The sequence below is a fragment of the Cajanus cajan genome, chromosome 7 (genome assembly GCF_000230855.2).
Source record: "Cajanus cajan strain Asha chromosome 7, NIPB_CcT2T_4, whole genome shotgun sequence".
Lineage (NCBI taxonomy): Eukaryota > Viridiplantae > Streptophyta > Magnoliopsida > Fabales > Fabaceae > Cajanus > Cajanus cajan.
Genome location: NC_138523.1, coordinates 9051756 through 9073958, shown reverse-complemented (window position 1 = coordinate 9073958; position 22203 = coordinate 9051756). Strand labels below are relative to the sequence as shown.

Here is a 22203-nt window from a genome sequence, read left to right as displayed (position 1 = left end):
TGTGGGAATCATTCTCTATATTTTAAACTGAAAGCTACATTTGCGAAGTTCGTTTGGCGTTTGCAACTGCACAAAGGAGCATGAATCCCCTGAAAATGATTAAAATTACAGCAGGGAAAAAGAAGAGGAGGAGCAAAATCACATTAAAAGGACACCATTGGCAACAACTTTCAGTTCAGTGAGTGTGTGTATTCATCTCAATTATGAGTTCAGCGATCAATGCCTTCAATTTTGTCTTCTACTTCTGAGTACAACTGCCTGAGCTTATCAATGTTTTCTTCAGAAGTCTCCCAGTAACCGCGTCCATTGGCCTCCAAGAATGTTTGCACAAGCTTCCTGAAGGAGTTTGGATTTGTGTTCATGAGCTTCTTCAGCATTTCCTCATCTTGAATGAACGTTGTGTTGGCTTCTTCATAAACCCAGTTGTCAACTTGACCTGAAGTTGCACTCCACCCAACTGTGTTAGTTAGCCTCTTCTCAATCTCACGAACACCCTCATATCCACTTGATAACATGCCTTCATACCACTTGGGGTTCAATAGCTTGGTTCTTGCATCAAGACGAACTGTCTCAGCGAGGGTACGCACCTGAAAATGAGCATCCATAAGGGTCAAATGGAAACTACTAACGGGTTCATTTGTATACTTCTTCAAAAGTACTTTTAAGAGAAAAAATGAAATAAGTTTTATGATAAACTAGAACTAGATTGTGTTAAAATAAGTGTTAAAAGACGTTAGAGAAGTTAATATGAAAAAACTTCAGTAAATTAGCTTATGAATCAGCTTATTTTATATTATTTTTTTCTATTTTTTCTCCAAAAATACTTATAAAGAAATTTATCCAAATAGAGCTAATGGAAAGTTAGACCTAATGTAAAGTTAACGAGATTTGAGATAATTCAAGAATGGAAAAATGGTCACACAAAGCATGGAAAAAAGATGGATATTTATGCAACAATTTTCACCTGAGCATTAGCAGTGGTTGTGTCAGCAATGTATGCACTTGGCTTCTTCCCATCTTTCCTTAGATTTTGAACCAGGTTTGTTGGATCCGAGTCAAAGTAATGACTGACATCAGTGAGGGAGATTTCTGACGAGTCAAGGTTTTGGAATGTGGCATCTGCTGTGCTCAGAGCCATCTCAAAGACATTTCGTTTCTCAGTCATGCCTGCACCAGGCGCATCGCAATCAAAAGCAAATGACTTTCTGCTAAGGTACATGTCCTGGAGCTGCTTCTCATCATTCCATGAAGAATTCTCCACTGCCAGGTTTATGTTTGAGGAGTAGGACCCTGAGGCATTGGAGAAGACCCTTGTTGCGGCTTCTCGAACGTCAATCCCGAGGGCTTGAGCTTGTTCCAATGCATGCTTCCTTACATAGTTTTGCTCTGTTGGTTCATCTAATTCGGCAACCATCTTCACTGCTCTATCTAGAAGATTCATCTGAAGATAAACAAAAACATATAAAAATCTAAGCAAAGCAAAAGAGTATAAAACATCCTAGTAAAATGAGGCAAAAGTGTTGTTTAATACAAAAATGTAACCTGAACATTATTATGATCTCTCATGAATGGAAAAAGGTTGTTTTGATATAATGAAAAAGGTTGTCTATTGCCTACACCATGACTATTTCATTTTTAAATATGAAGAGTTCATGTAACCTTTTCTAACAATAACAGAATAATACTACAATCAATGATGCAACACAAGCACAACTAAATTGATCTTAGGCTACATTTCTGGATAAGCAAGTAAGGAACTCATACCTGATTGATAAAAAGGTCCCTGAACACTCCTGAACAGTTAACGACAACATCAATCCTAGGCCTTCCAAGCTCTTCAAGGCTTACAGGTTCCACCCGGTTGACCCTTCCAAAGGTATCAGATACTGGCATCACACCGATCATCCACAAGACCTGAGCCAGGGATTCACCATATGTCTTAATATTATCTGTTCCCCACAATACAAGTGCAATAGTCTCAGGATACTTTCCCCCGTTTTCAGCTTTCTGCCTCTCAATCAATCTATCTACAACTACTTTGGCACTTTGCATTGCTGCTGTAGTAGGAATAGCTTGAGGGTCCAATGCATGGATATTCTTCCCTGTAGGCAAAACTTTAGGATTTCTAATCGGATCACCACCAGGTCCTGGCTCCACATACTTACCCTCCAAGGCTTGTTTCAAACTTCCCAATTCATTATCAGCTACAACCAACTTCAAACATTCTCCCAAGAACTGGAACAAGGTTCTGAGTTTGTCCCTATCAGCTCGGTAAAACTTGGTGTTTGACAAGTAAACAACCCATGGTTCATTTATGCCAAATCCAAGGATTGAGGTAAGTTTATCTGCTACATCAACAACTTGACCCTTGTTATTTGTAGTCCTCTCCACAAAGGAAGTGATTGCTCCACGTGAAGCTTCGGTTATTTGCCGAAGAAGTTCTACATCCTTTAGTATTCCTTTGTCACTCCCTCTATAAACCTCCTCTATGCTTCTTCCTACAGTCTCAGCTAGTATAGCTGGGAGAGAGGAAATACCATCTTCAGGACGATCAAGTGCAGCTATGTTCACCAGTGTTGCAACTGCTTCCAATGCTGAAGGTGGCTCACCAATGACATGGAGTCCACAAGGCAACAGGCGCGACTCAATCTCCATGATCTTGGCATACACCTTTCCAACTACAAGGTCGCGCTCTTTAGCCGGGATCTCAGCACCCTCATCTGGCAGCTCCACATCCTTGTCAAGATTACATTGTTTAGCAGTGCTGATAATTGAACTCACAATTTGTGGCCCGCGACCGGTGTCCTTGAGTGACTGGTATGAGGAGATGAGCTCACTTAACTGCTTAAGACCTTTGTAGAGTCCTGCATTTTCAGCTGGAGGAGTCAGATAGCTAATGGTATTTGCATAGCTCCTACGTTTTGCAATGGTAGCCTCCGAAGGGTTGTTTGCAGCATAGTAATAGACATTAGGAATATTCCCAATCAGACTATCTGGATAACATACATCACTCATTCCTACCTGCTTTCCAGGCATAAATTCAAGGGAACCATGTGTTCCAAAATGAAGAACAGCATCAGCTTTGAAAATTTTCTCGACAAAAGAGTAATATGCTGCAAATCCATGATGTGGACTTGCAGATTTGGAGAAAAGCAACCGCATAGGATCGCCTTCATAGCCAAATGTAGGTTGAACACCTATGAATACATTACCATATTGTTTCCCATATACCAATAGATTCTCTCCATCTGAATTCAAATTTCCAGGAGGCTTTCCCCAGTTTTCTTCTAATGCTGTGGCATAGGGAGTTAGACTTTGGTATTCGCGGACACTCATTTTGTAAGCAACGTTTAGATTGGGGCTGCTGAATTGTGCTTCTTTGTCATGTATTACTTCTTCAATCAAAGCTTCTGAAGTTTCTGGAAGTCCCTCAACATTGTAACCATCTCTTTGAAGATCTTTTAGAACAGAGAAAATGGAGGAGAAGACGTTCAGGTAGGCTGCAGTTCCTACATTGCCTTTGTCTGGTGGGAAACTGAAGACAGTGATTGCTAGTTTCTTCTCTTCCTGTAGGAGTACACAAGTGTATCAAGAAAAATTCAACAATCAAAGTCAAACTTCTCCAAGATGCAGATGAACCTAAGTTTGTTTTACAACTATGCAAATGCATATAAGCTCGTGACACTGCAATGAGAAATGGAGAAAAATAAGAATAGAAGAATTTTACTACTTTAGAGACTGGTGAGAAACAAAATCTCATGAAAGATGGGATTCATATAAATTCCTACAGCAAATGAATAAAAGGGTAAGAACACAATGAACATGAATTGATTTTTGGACCGTTGAATGTGAATGAGACGTGTCTTGACCTTAATCACAATCATAGATTTAACACTGGAACATGCGTAGGATATGTAAAAGAGATTTTAGATGATAACCAAACAAGCATGTTGGAGAAAAGAAATAACGTTGTTCTATTCACAAAAGGGGAAGAAAGAGATATTTGATAATGAAAGTTATACAACAGAAATTTCCTTTCATTTATAGTAAATCCTTTCTCCTCTTCCTTTGAGATTTTTCTCGTTACTAATGAGATAAGACAGATTAGACGTCTACAAGATATTCAAGTCAAATCAAATTTCATTTTTACACTTCATATCATATAAGTCTCATTTTTGCTGTTAAAAAAAACGTCGTGAGGAGGATAGTTGTCAGTTAGATCTCACATGGAATCTTGCAAGCTCAGTTAAAATTTCAGTTTAACTGGATATTTGACTTTTAAAAGTTAGAAATTGTCAAATACCTTTGTTTTCCTTTTCAATTCTCCCCATTTTATTGCCCTAGTGCACAGCTGCTCCACTCTCTTGTGAAGAGCATGAGATTTTCCTGCAAACATATCAAACAAAATAGCAAACTTAAGGGACATATATGTTTATTTACTAGATTTACAGATAAAAGCTTTTCATTGCAAAAAGAAAATATATAGTTTCTGGATGTAAAAGGGGAATATTATTACCTGTTTTGGGATCCCGGCCAGCAAAAACTATAGGCTCCATGCCACCATCTAGCTCAGGCAATGCAACTTGAAGAGCAACCTGAATTGGATGCAAACCCAAAGTACTGTTCAGCCACTCTTCTGTAGTCTGGAACACCAATGGTAATGCAACAATGTAAGGAACATCTAGCCTCATCAAAGCCTCAATTGCCCTTGGATGGTCCTGCCTTGCAGGGCCTCCAACAAGTGCAAAGCCAGTGAGTGACACCACAGAATTCACAAAAGGCTTCTTAGTGATTGGATCAATCAAGAACCTCTCTACTGGCCCCGAAAAATCAAGCCCTCCGGCAAAAATCGGAATAACCTTGGCACCTCTAGCCTCAAGCTCCATGATCACAGCCACATAGTGGCCATCATCACCAGTCACAATGTGACTCCTCTGCAAAATCAGTCCAACCACCGGCGCATTCGGACTCTTCAAATTCTCATTAGCATCCCTTCTTGTTCCATACCAATTCAAATACTCCTTCACATCATCATACATACAAGGGGCTAGAGGGTGCCAAATTCCAGTGTCCAAGTATAAAACCGGCTCCGAATACTCCATCTTTGTCCCTTTCAACGCCGGAACATACGAGCCAGAAACCATCTTGAGGAAGTTCTGCAAGTTATCAGGCGATCCACCGAGCCAAAACTGCAGGCTCAGAATGTAGAGCCTAGCATCCTGAGCCTTGTCACTTGGCAAGTACTTCAAAACCTTTGGCAAAGTCCTCACCAGCTTCAACATGCTATCAGCAAACCCTGCAGAAGACTGCTTCTTCTTCTTGAAAAGCTGGAAAAAGGGGCTCTTGGATTGTCCAAGCTGTGACATGCTGAAAGATCCCAACTTGTTCAGCCTCATTACCTCAGGCATTGATGGGAACACCAAAACCGCATCAAGCCTGTCCCTTTCTTTCTCCACTGCAGCTTTAACCTTGAGCGCAAGCTCCTCCACAAAAATCAGTGACCCAATGAAGATGTTGGCATCTTCCAAGTCCTTGCAGAAGGTCTTGTAAGTGGACTCATCGCGAAGCTCCTCAACCAAGTACCCCACAACTTCAAAGGCTGCATCTTTGTTGGTGCTGTTGAGGGCTCTAACAGCAGCAGAGAGAGATGATTGGTACTGAGCTTCAAGCACAACGTACACAATTTTAACCGTTGGCAGGTTTTGGTTGTTGTCAGGAACTATCCTACGCACTTCTTGGGTGGTTTGGGTGAAAAGGCCATTCCCAATTGCAGCACATTTCACTCTCAGGGAAGCCTTTGAGTTGCTGCCATAGCAATTGGCCTTCTTGGGAAGAAAAGAATGAAGAAAAAGGTGTCTTTGGGCAAGAGAAGAAAGTTTCTTAGAACTGGGTATGGTAAATGGGGATGATACTAGAGAAGCCATTGATTATGTGCAAAACCAAATTAGAGAGAGCCAAACAAAAAAAAGATGAAAAAGAAAAGGAACTTCTCTAACTCTTTTCAAATTGGAAAGAACAAATTGGTTAAAAGAAAGAGAGAGTGAGTTGAGGAATTAGTACACTTTGACAAAGTGGTGCCCTTTGTGATCTCAACTGAGTTCAAAGTGTAGTTTCTTCTTCCTCTTCTTTCCTTTTCTCCTTTTGGAAGATGAATGGCTATGAGCTTTTATTTGGTTTGTGTGGAGTGTAAGAGAGAGAAGAGGAGCCCGCGAATAGAGACGGTTTATTCCGTTAGTGGTGAGAGTTAGAACCACGTGGCTTATTTGGGGTCATTATGAGTCCATGGTTTTTGAGGTTTAGTGTCATAGTGATTGTGTGTGCGTGCGTGTCACACTCTTACTCTATTGCTGTATCTATCATTAGCTTATTACGATGGTATTTCTTGAACTGTGATTGGTGGAATTGGATTTCCCAAAAGTGGATTAAGAGGGGCCATGGATCCTAGTTGGTGATGATGAGAGAGAAAGTGTGAGTGAGATTTTAATTTTTAAGGCCTTTTTGTTTGTGCAAAGATCCTTCCTTTCTGAGTTTGTGTCTCAAATTGAAAATGAGATTTTGATATTTTCATGGGACGCCGAATGGGAACAAGTTTCGTACGTTGCGTTACGCTTCCAATTTACTTACCACAGGTTACCACCACCAACAACGGTACCTTCTATTCATTGTCGTTTTTGTTGCTTTTGTCTTTTCTCTTTGTAGATGAAAATTACAAGTTTAACTTTGTTTAAAGTAAAATTACGAGCTCTATATTTAATAATAGCAATCCCTTCACCAAATTACGATTCAATACTCAGATGAATTTAATAGTTTTTAATTGAAAGATCTTTTCTTCTTCTTCATGAGTACTTTATTTATACAATTCGTTTTATTTATTTTTTATAACAAGGAACTATAACCAGACGAACTAAGTCCTTATTTTAATTTTTAAAAAATATTTTATATTAATATTTATATAACTTTAAGGTTCATAATTCAAAAGTTATTTTTTTATTCTTAATAGTATGGTTCATTCATAAAAGATACATTTATACTAATATATAAAAGGGATACATAAACACCTAAAAAAAATATAAAGGGAATATACTTTTTGGTAACCACTTTGGTCTCCACTTTTTTGGACCATTATACCTTTTTATTTTAAAAAATTAGAAAAAATATTTTTAATCAAATTTAAAATCTTGAAACTAATGAATTTATACTAATATATAAAGAGATTTCACTTTCAATAATTACTTTTAATTTTCATTTTTATATGGACCATTTTATTCTTTATTTATTTTTTAATAACTATTTTTTTATGAGTAACTTTTCATTTATTTATTTATTTATTTATTCAATACAATATAGATACGGAGTGCCTTTTTCCTGCTAGTAAATATAAGATTAATGATATATACACTTAGTTACATTAAATTAATAAGATGATGGTTAAGATAATATTGTTAAGGTTGTTTTTTATGATATTTATCTGAGAGAATATTTTATGAGAATTACTTTTATAAATTTATTACACATAAGTTCACAATGATATAATATTATTTGTTTTTGGCATAAACCCTCACAGTCTTATAATCTAAGCCAATAAGTAAGCAGAGGTTCGACTAAGGCTAGGATAGCAGAAATCTATGGGAGCTGACGAGGGAAGCAATAAGTCATTAATTATTATTAATAATAAAACTGTATCATATATTAAAAAAACTTGTCACAAATATGCTATACTGCATCACGGTAGATTATATGTTTGGCGAGACCACCGTAGAACTCGTCCAAAAATAATATATCTTCATAGTTATTTTTTTTTCCAAAATACTCTTAATGATTTTTTATTTTTTAATTTATCAATTTTACGGAATCTTCTTACTTTTAACATTCAAATTTTTTTACCAAGCATTCACCTTCCACTTTCACATGCACCTCCTTCCCACCCTTTCCTCTTGTCTTTTAAGGTTCAATTTTTTTCTCAAGCACTCATCTCTTTCACATTCACCTCCATTTCTTCATTTTTCAAGATTTCAAAACAAACTAAAATTTTACAATTGTAATTTTTCTTCAAAAACATAGATTTTGATATTCTTGCATACCCTTCCTTTCACAAGCCCCCAATTTCGTAAAATTAATTTTAGTGTTTTGAAAACAGGAAGTTGAGTGTAAAAATCTCTACAAGTGTCTGAGTATATATCATTCACAATCGATGATTGTGCGGTGGTATTCTTATATTAATAGGTGGCTAAATTATTCTTGAACAATAGTTGATTGTGATAATGAAAATCTCACAAGTTTGTGTGGAGACTAGATATCTCATATAGAGTGAACCAATATAAAAATTTGTGTGGAATGTCTTTAACTTTATCTCTTTATTTGTTTCATTTACATTATTGCATCCTTTATTTTATTACTGCATAATTTGTTGTGAAAACAAGTTAGCTCTGAAACTATTTTTAGTAAAATAATCTAAGTTTAAATACTGAAAAGTTTACCTTCTAAAGAACAAATTTTCTAAAAGATTTGATTTTTAATGAACAAAGCAAATTTAAACCATCCCTTTTTTTTTAGTCTAACATTCACTTCAAGAACTTAATACACATTTTCTTTATATATGAAATAACAAAAATTTTAATCAGTTAAATCATTAGCAAAATAAAAGATTGTAAAAATTGTGATGAAAGGGTTTAGTCAAATTATGATTATCACTAAAAAGATAAAATAATAATAATAATAATAATAATAAGTAGTAGTAGTTTTACTTCTACTAAAAAAAAGTAATTTCAAGATTATGAACTAATTTTGAGAAGGAAAAAAAAAGCTGACAAATAGAAAAATAATCCAATAATTATCGTGATACTATCGTGTTTTTAATTGAAAATGACATTTTTAAGATCCGTTTGGTTTCACCATTTTTTATTTTCATTTTCATAGAAAATAAAAAAATAAGCATGAAAATATGTTTACTTTTAATTTTAGAAAATATTTTCAAAAGAAGCCCAAAATTGAAAATGAAAAAAAAGAAAAAGAATTATTTTCACTATTTTTTGTACTTTTGAAAACGTGATGGCATGTGATGATAATTATTAAATTCTTTTACAAACTTGTTTTTGCAACCTTGTACACATAATTCAATAGATTTAATTTTTTTCTTTTATACATGTAATTCAATCTATTTGTCTTATATTTTCTTGTGCAAAGAAGTTTTGTTTAGTATTTACATACGTATTATATATATTAATATAATAAAAATTATTAAATATAATTATTCTATAGAATTTTAATTACATGTTATTTCTACTATTAAATTATTTTAATTAAATATTATTTATTAAATATGATTAATATATTAGTGTGATTAAATTTTGATTGTTATGTTTTAAGATAAGTAGTATCATATATATATATATATATATATATATATATATATATATATATATATATATTACTTTTATATACAATTATTACTTGTTAGATAATAAATTGTGCATTTGATAACAAAAAATTTAAAAGACATTTGCACATTTTCTAAGCAAAACTTATCTTTTATAAAAGTAGAGTAATCAAATAAAAATAAATATAAAATAGAATAGAAAGAATGAAAATATTATTCTAATTCATATATAGACAATGATTTCAATTGTAAATTTTATACTAAAAATATTTTATGAACTATTATTAAAAGTAGCCAAATCAAACATGTTTTCTAAATTTTAAAATTAGAAAATAAAAATTATTTTCTAAAAAGTAAAAATAGAAAATAATTTTTGAAAAGAAACACACCCTTATATTTTCAAAATTGAGTTGTTTATACAATCACTTTTACAGAAAGCATTTTCTAAAATTAAAACTAAACACATTTTCAAACTTATTTTCTCTTTTCTTTTAAAATGGAAACAGAAAATGGTGAAACAAAGAACACCTTCAAAAGAGGCATCTTCACAATACCCTACCAAAAAGAAACAATATTTGATAAATATTTTTGGTTGAAATATGGCAGCTGAGAATATACAAAAGCTATTTGAATAAACTTCTTTAAAAGCATTTCTAAAAATAAATATAAAATAATTTTTTTTATAAATTAAAATTAATTTATCTATAAACTACTTTGTAAAAACTCTCATATATCTTTTCAAAAAAATTACAAATTAATTTATGTATAAATTAGTTTTAGCTTATGAAAAAGTTTATTTCCTTTTCCTTCCTATTTTCTTTTTCCTCTCATAAATGTTTTTAGAAAAGTTTATCCAAACATTCATATAGTCATATACAAACTAGGGAGGTATTGATATGTGGATGTCATGCAATGTGAATGTGGCTATTGTATAAGTAACTGATAAATGAATTCCTCAGACTGATTTTCCTTTATCACCACACGATGTTTCAACAACACTCCCTAAAGAAACACCTCTGGAAAAAAGGCACTTTCACAAAACCCATTAAAGAAAAAAAAACATTTGACCAGCATCTTTGATTGAAAGATGCCATCTAAGAACATATACAAACCGGAGAAGTATTTGTATGTGAATGTCTAGCATATGTATGTAGCTATTCTAAAGAAGATAACTGACAAACTAATTTCTCAAGCTGGTTTTCCTTTATTACCACACCATGTTTCTCGGTAAAAATTGCATCCTTCACTGAACTGGTAGTAACATCGGTAATAGCATCAGCAACAGATATATTGATGTATTCATTCAGGTTATGCACTGCACCATCTGCATGGATGAACAAAACCTGGGAGTAAGAAACTCAGATACATCAAACGTATAACTCTGGCTCATCCCATTAATAGCAGAGTATTCATACTCAAAATAAACAAACAAATAGCAGTGTGATCCAATATTGAAACTTGTTCTTTACCTTGCACTGCTTAATCCATTTAGTTAATAGAAAACTCTTGTCCATGCAGGTTAATCACTTAATTGGACTACTTAAATGACGGGGGGTTTTGGAAACCCGTTTAAAGATGCAAACAGGAGTTCACCCTTTCGAAAGCATGAAATTGAGAAGCAAGAATTTGTGCCTTTTTCGTTCAACGGCCATTTATTAACCTGTTTAGTCTGAGAAAACATTTCTTGTTTTATTGTGTTTTCCCTTTTTCAGTTTCCACTAATAATAATTGCAAAAAAATGACATGTTGCTTCTTTTTTTTTCCTTCTTTTCCAAGATTTATACAGAAAGGAAAAAAAAAACAGAAATAAAGAGAAAACAAAGTGTTTATTACTATAAACAGAAAATGAAAAACATTTTTTCAAACCAAACAAATTGAAAATGTTTCATCGACAAGATCTGTAATTGCGTGATCTTATGTGTCTCACTGAATTCACGTAAATAATGACTTAATATTTTTCCGTTCACTTGCAAATAAGAACTTCATAATATTTTAATGGAATTTATTTCTTTGATTTTGCAATGGAGGCTGTAGCAATCAATAACATAAATATAAAGTAGTTAGTGGTTGCCCTTGATGAACAATTGCAGAAACTAGAATTAACCTTAGGTTAAAAAAAATGGGGAATAAAACTTACTCGAGATTTCAGGAGAACCTTGTAAAATGTGGACTTAATATTATAAAGCTTTAAATTTTAATCATGGTAGTAATTGAAAGTTGCTTTCTCCATTTATATATATCTCTTTACTAGGACATGTAGCATACTAATCAATTTAAGTCAGAGCCAAAAAAGTCCATTTTCTTATACAAATTTTCCCAGTTATTACCTTCTGCAACTATGGGTTCATGTTGAGGAGGTTCTTCAATCCAATTTCCACCAGAATCTTTCATGTGTCTTCTATCAGATGCAAAACAACGAAGAAATATTGGAGCATGCACAACTCTGAATAATCTGATATCAAAAGAAACCATTTAATATACTTAAACACTTAAAAAACCAACTATACATCATAATCGACAGTCAATAGATTATTTCATTGACAAGGTTGAGGAAAAACACCTAACGATAGCAATGTTTATACAAAAAAGCAGGCAATATGGTCACAATATCATGAACATAAAATTTGAAAATACGATATTAAATGTTTTTGACATCCTTAAGCATTTAATAGAACCAGAAAAAAAAAAAAAGGAACCGTAAACATGCCTAATAAACATTATACTACTATAAAATCAGTTAGTTAACAAAGAATAAGCATGCTAGACCTATAAAGAATGTCTATAACAAGAAAAATAGAAAGACCCAATGAACCCACAACTTGGTGAAGTCTCTTTAGGAAGGAAGTTAGTTGAAATTGTAACATAATAAGAGAAATTGCAACAACCACACTCCCATGTCCAAATGGGCGGAAGCAATTCCATCTACTACTTATGATGCTAAGACAGTAATTCAATTGTTCAAGAGAATTATCTTCCCAAGGTTTGGAGTCCCAAGAACAGTAATTAGTGATGAAGGATCACATTTCATAAAAAGACAATTTGAAGCACTCCTGAAGAAGTATGGGGTTACCCACAAGGTAGCCATTCCCTATCATCCTCAAACCAGTGGGCAAGCAGATGTTTCCAATAGAGATATCAAAACCATCCTTGAGAAGACGGCCTCTTGTACACAGAAGGATTGGTCTCAAAAGCTAAATGATGCTCTTTTTTCTTACCACATTGTATTGAAAACTCCAATTGGGATGTCACCATTCTAGTTGGTCTAGTTGGCCTCTTGTTTAAAGTAAAATTACGAGCTCTATATTTAATAATAGCAATCCCTTTTTCACTTTTCCGCATTGATTTAAAAAGGGCTAGTGAAAAAAAATAGTTGGAAACTGAATGAGATTCATCTTGATTCATATGAAAATGTTTGGATTTACAAGGAGAGAACAAAGAGGTGGCATGACAAGCACATCCATCAGAGAGAGTTGAAGGAAGGAGATCTTGTTCTCCTCTACAATTCCAAGATCAGACTCTTCCCCGGTAAGCTAAAATCTAGATGGTTTGGGTTGTTCAAGGTCTGAAACGTGTTCCACTATGGAGCAATTGAAATTGAAGCAGAGAATGAGGTTTCTTCAAAGTCAATGGCCAAATACTGAAGTTGTACCTTGATGAGGAACAAATTTTGAAAAAGATGTCAAATGACCTTTTTAATCCCATGTCCTACGAATGAGTAATAAAGCATCAAGCTTAGGACATTAAATAAGCAGTCACTGGGAGGCAACCCAGAAATTTCTTTGGTGTATTAATCAAGTATAACTTGTTTTTCGTCTATTTCTTTCGATGGAATCATGCCTAGTGTCTTCATCATCTTTTGTGTTTGCGATTAAATTTTTCTAGGAAGGAGATCAACGACTAGCATGGTTGCACGCCTGTGCAGGAAGGTTGAAAGGAAGATGAAAGAATGGCATGGATGTGTGAGTAATGTGCACATTACTCAAACCTAACAACTGCTTTCCATAGGTGGACCAAAACTAGCACAGGCATGCCCCTTCTCCAATCCAAACCCTCCTCTAATGCCCCATAACCACCCCTTTCACTTCATACCTTCTACCCACTCTCTACACCAAACCTCCTCTCATACCCACAACATTCTTTCTCCACCCAACCTCCATCATCCCCTTCCCCACTCATTAACCAACAAAGGTACCACCTATCCCCAACTCTCCAAAACCACCCGACCTCCACCACTTCTCCAACCACCACCCAGTACATCTCCCCTCCAAATTCCTCATCTTCCACCCAAAATCCACAATCATAGTCCAAAAGCAGAAAAAGAATGATGGCAGAGCTTCTATCTCCCACCTGAAAGGACAAAGGGTGGTTGTGCATAGTGGGCAAGGAAACCACCCTCCACCATTATCAAAGCTTGTCTTGAGCAACACCCTTCACTAGCAGAGGTATGAGGCTATAAAATCCATATCTTGTTTGCCTACCAGATACCTATATTTTGCCATATTGAACACTCAGGGATAGAATGATGATTTTGTATTCATGTCGAAAAATATGGGGTGGAACAATTTCTTTACTATGGCGGAACCAGTTTACCCTATTGTGGTTTATGAATTTTTTAGTACACTAGAGATTAACATCAATCGAGTTTCAATTGTTCAACAATTACCACGAAATGGAACTTGGTGAGGTTAGTCTGATTTTTGGGTTCCCAATGAAGGGAAAATTATGACACAACCTGACAAGCTACAACAATGACACCTTTTGGCTCACCATCACCAATAATCAAACTGACCCGATGAGGCAAGCCTTCCATTGCAACTCCTCATCGTTCCTCCTCCCGTCCATTAGAATCGCCTACCTCCACCATCTTTAAGTATAGGAGAGGCTAATGGAAAGGTAACTTCAAGTGATCTAGCACTTCTCTGGGGACTATGGCATTGCAGCCCTCATCTAGATGACTTGATCAACACTATTGCTTTCATGATCAAGCACCTCCAAAATGTTGCCCATTACTCTAATGGCAACATAGTGTAGAGAGGTCTCATTACCTCAATTGTCAAATACTTTGGTTATCAGCACTTCCTTAATCAACTTGATCCATTATCAGGTCCAACAACAAATGATTTGGCTACTATTGCTTATTGGGCTTCTATTAAGTACATCAAGATAGTGGATGAATAGGAATCTAATTTATAATATTTTGTTATTTCAACTCCTTTAAGGGGTTCTACTCTCCACAAGCTTCCAAAGCCAAAGTTTTCTTTAAAACTCTTTATACATGTAAGTTCCTCACTAAAGAGGGAGATGCTGAAATGCAACCACCTATCTCTACAAGCCAATGACCCTCCTCAGGAATTAACAAATGCACAACTCCTAACCTCCATCTAGTTCATGCAACAAGCACATTATTTCGAATTGATCGACACTCGCATTTCTGACACTAGGGGAGTGTTAAGCAACAATGGAGGCCCAACAAAATCAAAACTACCACATGATGGAGGCACAATCGTTTCTCTAAAAGTTCTATTGGTGTTGTTGCTCCATTATGATTGAATCAATTAGACAAATATGAACTCATTGTCTGAACCCTAATCCAAAAATATTCTCTCATTATTATCCAAATCAATTATTTATTTTGCTGATTTAATTCTTTTGAATTTTTGATTTTATCTTCCTAAAAGTATCTAATCAATTCTTAAAAAAAATCCTTTTTTTATCTAATTTCAATTAATTAGTGATAATTGCACAAACCAAAATGTAGTCCCTATGGATTGATATTTTATTACTTGACGATATCTAGAGCATATATATCATATGAATCAAGTTTGTTTCAAATGCAATCAACACAAGGCCCCCTGAGAGATTTAGTGAATAGATCAACAAGATGGTCATTGGAACGGACTAAGATAGTGGTGATTTCACTAAAGAGCACTTTCCCCCTCACAAAATGACAACCTATCTCTATATGTTAAGTTGTTCTTAGAAGAATGGATGAGATGCAATGTGAAGAGTAGCTTGATTGTCACAAATAAGATTAGTATCTTGAGTGTCTCCAAACTGTAGCTATTGTAGAAGTTGTCTAAGCCATGTAATTTCACATGCAGTTGCAGCCATGGCACAGTATTCAACTTCAACGTTGGATCTCACTACTGTATTGTGATACTTCTTCTCCAAGAGATCAAATTCTCTCAATAAGAATACAATAGCCAGAGGTTGACCTCTTATCAAATAGAGACCCTACGCAATCAGCATCAGAGTAACAAACAATTTTAACATTGCCTTTGTTTAACAGTCATTCTTGATATATCTAAGGATGCGCATGGTAGCATTTCAATGGCTATCACATGGGACATTTAACTTGCTACGCTTAGTCCAAATGTTATATCTTGTCTGGTGACAGTGAGATAATTAAGTCTAACAACAAGTCAACAATATCTTCCCAGGTCTTTTAGTGGCTCCCCTTACCCGAAAGAAGCTTCATGTTAGGATCCATGAGTGTGTCACTTAGGCGACAATCAAGCATACTAGTCTTGTTGTGAACATCTAAAGCATATTTTCTCTAGGAAATGGCTATGCCAAAGGTGGATTAAGCAACCTCGATGCCTAAAAAATATTTAAGTGGCCCCAAGTCTTTTGATTAAAATTATTTTTGAAGGTGAGATTTGAGCCAACGAATGCCATCAAAATCATCACTAGTGATGACTATGCCATCAACATAGACCATTAGATAAATGCATAAGCCATATGGAGAGTAAAGAGAAAAGACAGAGTGGTCAACCTTACAATGGATCATAACAAACTATAGTAAGGCCGAGCTAAATCAGCCACACCAAGCACAAGGAGATTGTTTTCGGCCATGCAAAGAATGACAAAGACAGGAAGCAAGGTGAGGGCCATTTGAAATAGTGAAACCAAGCAATTGATCCATGTAAACTTCCTACAACTCACCATGCAAAAAAAAAAAATATTTTAATATCCAACTAATAAAGTGGCCAATGGCGAATGGTAGCCATAGCAAGAAACAGACAAACAAATGTGATCTTGGCCATTGGGGAAAAAGTGTCACCATAATTGAGACCTAAAATTTGAGTACAACCCTTAACCACCAAGCAGGCTTTGAATAGATCAATATCACCATTTGGTCCAATATTCACTATATAAAACTAACAACAACCAAACAGTAGTCTTGCCATGAGGCAAAGGAACTAGCTCCAAGGTTTCACTTGCATGTAAAGCAGCCATCTTGTCCAACATTGTCAGTTGCCAATGGGGATCAACCATAACTTCACCTATAGACTTAGGAATAGGCACAAAATCCAAAGAAGTGATAAAAGAGAAATATAAGAAGATAATCGATCATAGGAAAGAGTACAAGCATATAAAAGGTGAGGATTACAAGAGGACCGAATACCTTTGTGTAAGGAAATGGGAAGCTCAAGTGCATGAGACATTGGTGTAAGTAGTGGTGGTTGGGTGGCAACAACAATTGGGGACAATACAACAGGTGGAACATCCAAAGAAACATTCAAGGGAGCATTGTTTGTAGAGAATAAAGGAGTTGACTCAAAGAAAGTGACATCAATAGAGACAAGATACCATTGTAGTTGAGGGCAGAAACAACAATATCCTATTTGAAGGAGAGGGCAACCAAGAAAAATGCATTTAAGTGACTTGGAAAAAAGCTTATTTTTACCTAGAGTAAGATCATAAACAAAACAAGTGCATCCGAAGACATGGTTAGAAACAAAGTGAAGGTCTTGTTGAGGGTACAAAATGGAGCACAGATATCATAATGAATTGCATGAATTGTGTGTAATGATTCACACATATTCTACTTTATTTATAATGATACAGTCAAGGAAATCAGGAAAGAAAATTAAGAAAAGGATCCATAACCCCTAATTTTTAGCTTTACATATTTTTCATATCTTTAATAGTACATAACATGATTAACACAAATGAATCGCTATAGATTCCTAGAACTTAGCTCACTATTTTCAAATATATGTATGTGCTATCTATGTGCAGGTCTAGCTCAGGGACAGCAAGCCAATTATTCTTGCATTGCAAGGTATTTCATTTCCTTTCGCACAACCTTATGTGATTACTAGAGAGCAATAGTGTGTTACTCTAGTCTAGAGCAATGTTGATATGATATAAAGGATTCAAGAAAAGCATGGAGACAAAGATTTTATGTCTATGGCATAATTTATGCAGTCATTTGGTGTGTAGTTAGAGAGGAACTCACGTATTTTTGCGAGGAGATTTCTGCAATCAATTTTTATTTGGGAAAGTATAATTTTTTATGTCAGTGGTTAGGGATGGAAAAAGACCAAAGACTTTGAATATATAGGCTAAACTTGTCCTACAAAATTAAAGTCTAAGTTTGGCCTATAATCTATCATAGGCTTTCTTTATAGGTTTGATCTAACCCTTTTAAAGTCTAACTTGACCTATTAGCCTATTTAAAAGTCTATTTATATTAATAATGTCAATTAGGTCAACAAACTTAATTTTTAAAAAACCAACAAATTTATTTTTGAAATATAGTTTACTCGATATTATTAAAATTTAAATTTCAAAAGAAATATACAGAAAAAGTGAATCATTTTCTATTGAAGGGACAATTCATACATAGTCATGTATGTTGTTTTACACTCATACACAAGTCGTAAGCTTATAAACCTCTAATGAAAAAAAAAATTGTATAAAAAAATATTTTAAATATTGAAATTTGTTTATTTATATTTTTAATAATATATGTATATTAATTTTTTATTATATTATATAAATAAATTTATTTTTAAAATATAGTTTACTCAATATTATTAAAGTTTAAATTTTAAAAGAAATCTAGGAGAAAAAAGTAAATCATTTTCTGTTGGAGGGACAATTCATGCTTAGCCATATATATTGACGTCATGTTGATGTACACTCCCTCATATGTAAACCTATAATGAAAAAAAAGACAACTGTATAAAAAAGTATTTTAAATATTGATAATTTATTTTTGTTTTATAAATTTATTTGTTTATTTATATTTTGAATAATATATGTATATTAATTTTTTTATATTATATAAATAAATAGATTGACCTATTAGGCCTAACAAGCTTTTTTATAAGCCTAAGCCTAACCTTTTTATATAAATATTTTTTTAAAAGTTTAAACTTAGTCTTTTTATTAAACATGTCAGATCAAGTCAGGCCATAAACCCTTGTTTAAGACCTAACCTATTTTTATCCCTATCGGTGGCGTCATGTTACCCTAGTCATGGAAGCTTCAATAATGTTTCAATCACAAATTTAAAGGGAAATTGAAAAGCCTTGCTACATACTTACTTTTCTTCCCCTATTTTTCTTCATATAGCATTTAGTCTTCTATATTTTCAAGGACCTGTTATCCTTCTCCTAAATTGTATTCCTCTTTGGTCTTTAATGAAATTTCTTCTATAAAAAAAATAAAATGCACACACAACATAGAGGATGCCAAGAACTAATCACCATTTCTAACAACCTAAATGTGATGTTTAAATGAGGAAGCTAATTGAAAACCATTAGTTCATCATAATGTCATCAACATATCTTAATCATAACTTCCTCAAAATAATACGGACAAGAAACCATGATTGGACTTCACAACATGACATTAAGGGATGAAAAACTGAGCACCCTTATCACATACTTGATACATGGATTAAAAAATATATTATTAGAAACCAAAAAGAAAAAAGAAAAACAATAACATTACTACTAGGATTTTTTTTTTTTTCAGTGCATACTACTAGGACTTCTAAATATCTTTGTACTTAAATCATTCAAGGAAATTTAATATCAGGAGGACAAGAAGTAAATATGTATAATTGTAGATATAATTTTTTTACCCATGTCAAATATACGCAAATATAAAACCAATTAGGTCATCATCACCAACCCCAGCATATCTAGACTTTAATTTTGTAAAAGAACTGTTGTAGCTACTATTATTATGTGACACATAAACAGCCTGGACTTGCATTACTACCAACTACCAAGTACCAACTGTAAATTAGCAATATCAACAAGATTTATAAAGCATCAAAATACCCCATTAGAACAGAACAAAATGGTGGACAAAACAGAAAGTACATTACCTATTATAATCAGAAAAAAGCTGAAAAGATGGGCGTATTGTTTCAGACACATATGAAGGCAGAGGTGAAGGAAAAGGAAGGCTTGAATCTAAGTCCCACACTAGCGGAGGGATACCTCCTTTTTTTATCTGTAATGTCAATCACAAGAAAAGTATGACAAATGATCCCTATAATAAGCAAATTTAGATATTAAAATGAACTACTTTCAAAATCCATTTAAGTAGCCCCCTCAACTCATTGAAAGGAAATACATATTTAGCAATACCTGAATGCAAATTACATGATAATCCCATAGAATCACCCCATCAGCTCTTCTGCTAGCTTTTTGATTCCATAGTGGGATCTAGAAAAGTTAAGATGTATATTTGAGTACTCATTGAAAAAGGATTGTAATTTTGTAGCAAGTTATAACAGATAACTCTTCAATCAGAAATGTAGTCTTAGTGGGAGAAAAAGCATGCTGTAAGAGTTAAACATGTAATTAGTACTCTGTCCACTTGTCAGCAATCAGCATAATATAATTAGGAAAGAAGAGGATGGGAGTTAAATACTGGCTATATGAGCAAAACTTGACATTTTTTTTTCTTAAGCTAATTGCACAGTGCAAGACCCAGAGAAGTATTCCCTTTCCCACTATCATTCTGTGCCATCATTTTTTGCGAGTGTAAGCTAGAAAAGAGAGAAATTATATCTTAGGGCAGGATAAGAAACCCAACTGAAAAGAAAATAAAAAAAGTAAATAAACATTGAGCAGAAGAGATTCAAAGTGTGTCAATTAATATTCACAAAAACAATTTTTATGCCATGAATCAATCATCTTGAACTAAAAAAGGATCATACAGCACCCTCCCCCCCCTCCCCCAAGGAAGAAGAATAGTACATGCCTGTTTCCTTTCGTTGGAAATGAAAACAACAAAAAGATCAGATCCCTCAGCATTTGCTATCCCATCACTGCACAACTTCTTGCAAAGCAAGTATACATTCTCCTCACTACAAATAAACACCCGAAAAATAATAAATAAATAAATAAAAAACTAAAGCATATTACCACGCCCAAACTAGTTAAAAGGATGGAATTATAAATTTAAAAATAAAATAAAATAAAAAACAGAAATTATCCCCAAATGTTGATGGACACCAACTCTAAAACCCTATACAATATTTAAGAGAAAATCATACAGGAAAATTGGCTTCTGTAAAATTTGACAAGAGACTATTTTGATTCTATCAGCAATATACATAGCATCAAGCATGAATGATGAAAACAGAAACCACTGTCTAAAAAGGTTACAAACCCAAAAGAGAGAGGTAATCACCAATAAAAAGGGGTGTGGTGGAAACGGAAAACATCCATAGTTGACGTTGTCATCGTTCTGTTCAACACAACACTAACCAGTCACCAACCTTTCTCCAAACACAGGCACTACCCTGATAGGATCCAAGATATAGCTAGCTGCCAACAAAACCAAACAACCCAGAGTGCAGGGAACAAAACCCTAACCAGTTCATGAATTAAATTTAAATAAAATGCGGTGTTTGGCAATTAAGGAGTAAGAAAATGAATAATTCTTGTTTTTAGTAATTTCCTTTTGGTTACAAAATTTTTAGTAATATTCTTACTGATTTTGTCGTAAAAGTGAACTAATTGAGTAAATATTTCTCTTATAATCGATTAATCTAAGTCTCTGTGTTGTATACCTTCATATTTTAATCAATTACAAATTATATTAATGGGTTAAAGTTGTTTTAAAAACAGGGTTTTTTATCCAATGGCAGTCGTTATGTAAATAATTTATCTAAAAGAATGGTTTCAAAATATTTTACTATTTTGATGTGGTTAATAGGGGATGTTGTTAATTTTTTTTAAGTGGAGTTGGAATTGTTTACATTAATGATCATCCCGCATGCGATTTTATGGATATTTCTTTTAAATAACTATATCAAGTGTTGTTACCTTTAGTGAAAATATTTTTTTATAATGGATTATGGATGTCGTTATCTCTAATAAGGAACTAAATTTCTTATATTTTTATAATATTTAAATATCGTTGTTTCATTGAGGGTATTTTTCTTTTAATATTTAAGTGTGATTACCTTTTAAGAGATCAATTTTTTCTAATATTCTAGTGTGGATGTCTTTCTTTTTTAATATATTCAAGTGTTGTTAGCTTGGCATCCCTTTGTTTTTTTCTTAATTTTATATTATAAAAAATATATATATTAAAAATATTATAATTAATTTTATATATACATTAAAAAATATTGAAGATTATTTGTTACTCCTTGTCCAAATTTTATATTGAAGATTTACTTTAGATAATTACCAACATGAGATCTTGGGAAAATTAACGTAGTGTGGGTTTGGATATTCTTTAATATAATACTTTTCTCTTTTTTTTTATAATCGTTTAAGGTTTTTTATATGATTTAAGAAAATTATTGATATTTTAATTTTTAAAAATATTTATTACTTACTTTCTTGTTATATATATATATATATATATATATATATATATATATATTTTATTTTTTTTTTTTTTTTTTTTGCATTCAAGTCTTGAGACTGTTGATTTGTATACACTTATTATTATTATGTACTTTTTGAGAAGTCCATAAATTAATACATTGATTATTATAATACACATGTGAACTGTAACCTACTTCATTTAATCACACATGTCCATGAATTAATGCATTG

The 22203-nt window shown here is 33.5% G+C and overlaps 2 protein-coding genes across 2 annotated transcripts; both read right to left on the bottom strand.

Annotated features, from left to right (window-relative positions):
- On the bottom strand, positions 1 to 6154 carry LOC109806631 (magnesium-chelatase subunit ChlH, chloroplastic). The gene is made up of 5 exons (XM_020369098.3): positions 4517 to 6154; positions 4304 to 4386; positions 1765 to 3567; positions 965 to 1441; positions 1 to 587 (listed from the first exon to the last, which is right to left on the bottom strand). The coding sequence occupies exons 1-5, from the start codon at positions 5922 to 5924 to the stop codon at positions 210 to 212; spliced, it is 4149 nt and encodes a 1382-aa protein (XP_020224687.1). The 5' UTR covers positions 5925 to 6154; the 3' UTR covers positions 1 to 209.
- A 4127-nt stretch (positions 6155 to 10281) lies between these two features.
- Positions 10282 to 21059, bottom strand: LOC109807380 (amino-terminal glutamine amidohydrolase). Its single transcript, XM_020369900.3, has 6 exons — positions 20822 to 21059; positions 20390 to 20495; positions 19771 to 19848; positions 19506 to 19633; positions 11704 to 11828; positions 10282 to 10700 (listed from the first exon to the last, which is right to left on the bottom strand). The coding sequence occupies exons 1-6, from the start codon at positions 20872 to 20874 to the stop codon at positions 10531 to 10533; spliced, it is 660 nt and encodes a 219-aa protein (XP_020225489.1). The 5' UTR covers positions 20875 to 21059; the 3' UTR covers positions 10282 to 10530.
- Positions 21060 to 22203: the final 1144 nt, after the last annotated feature.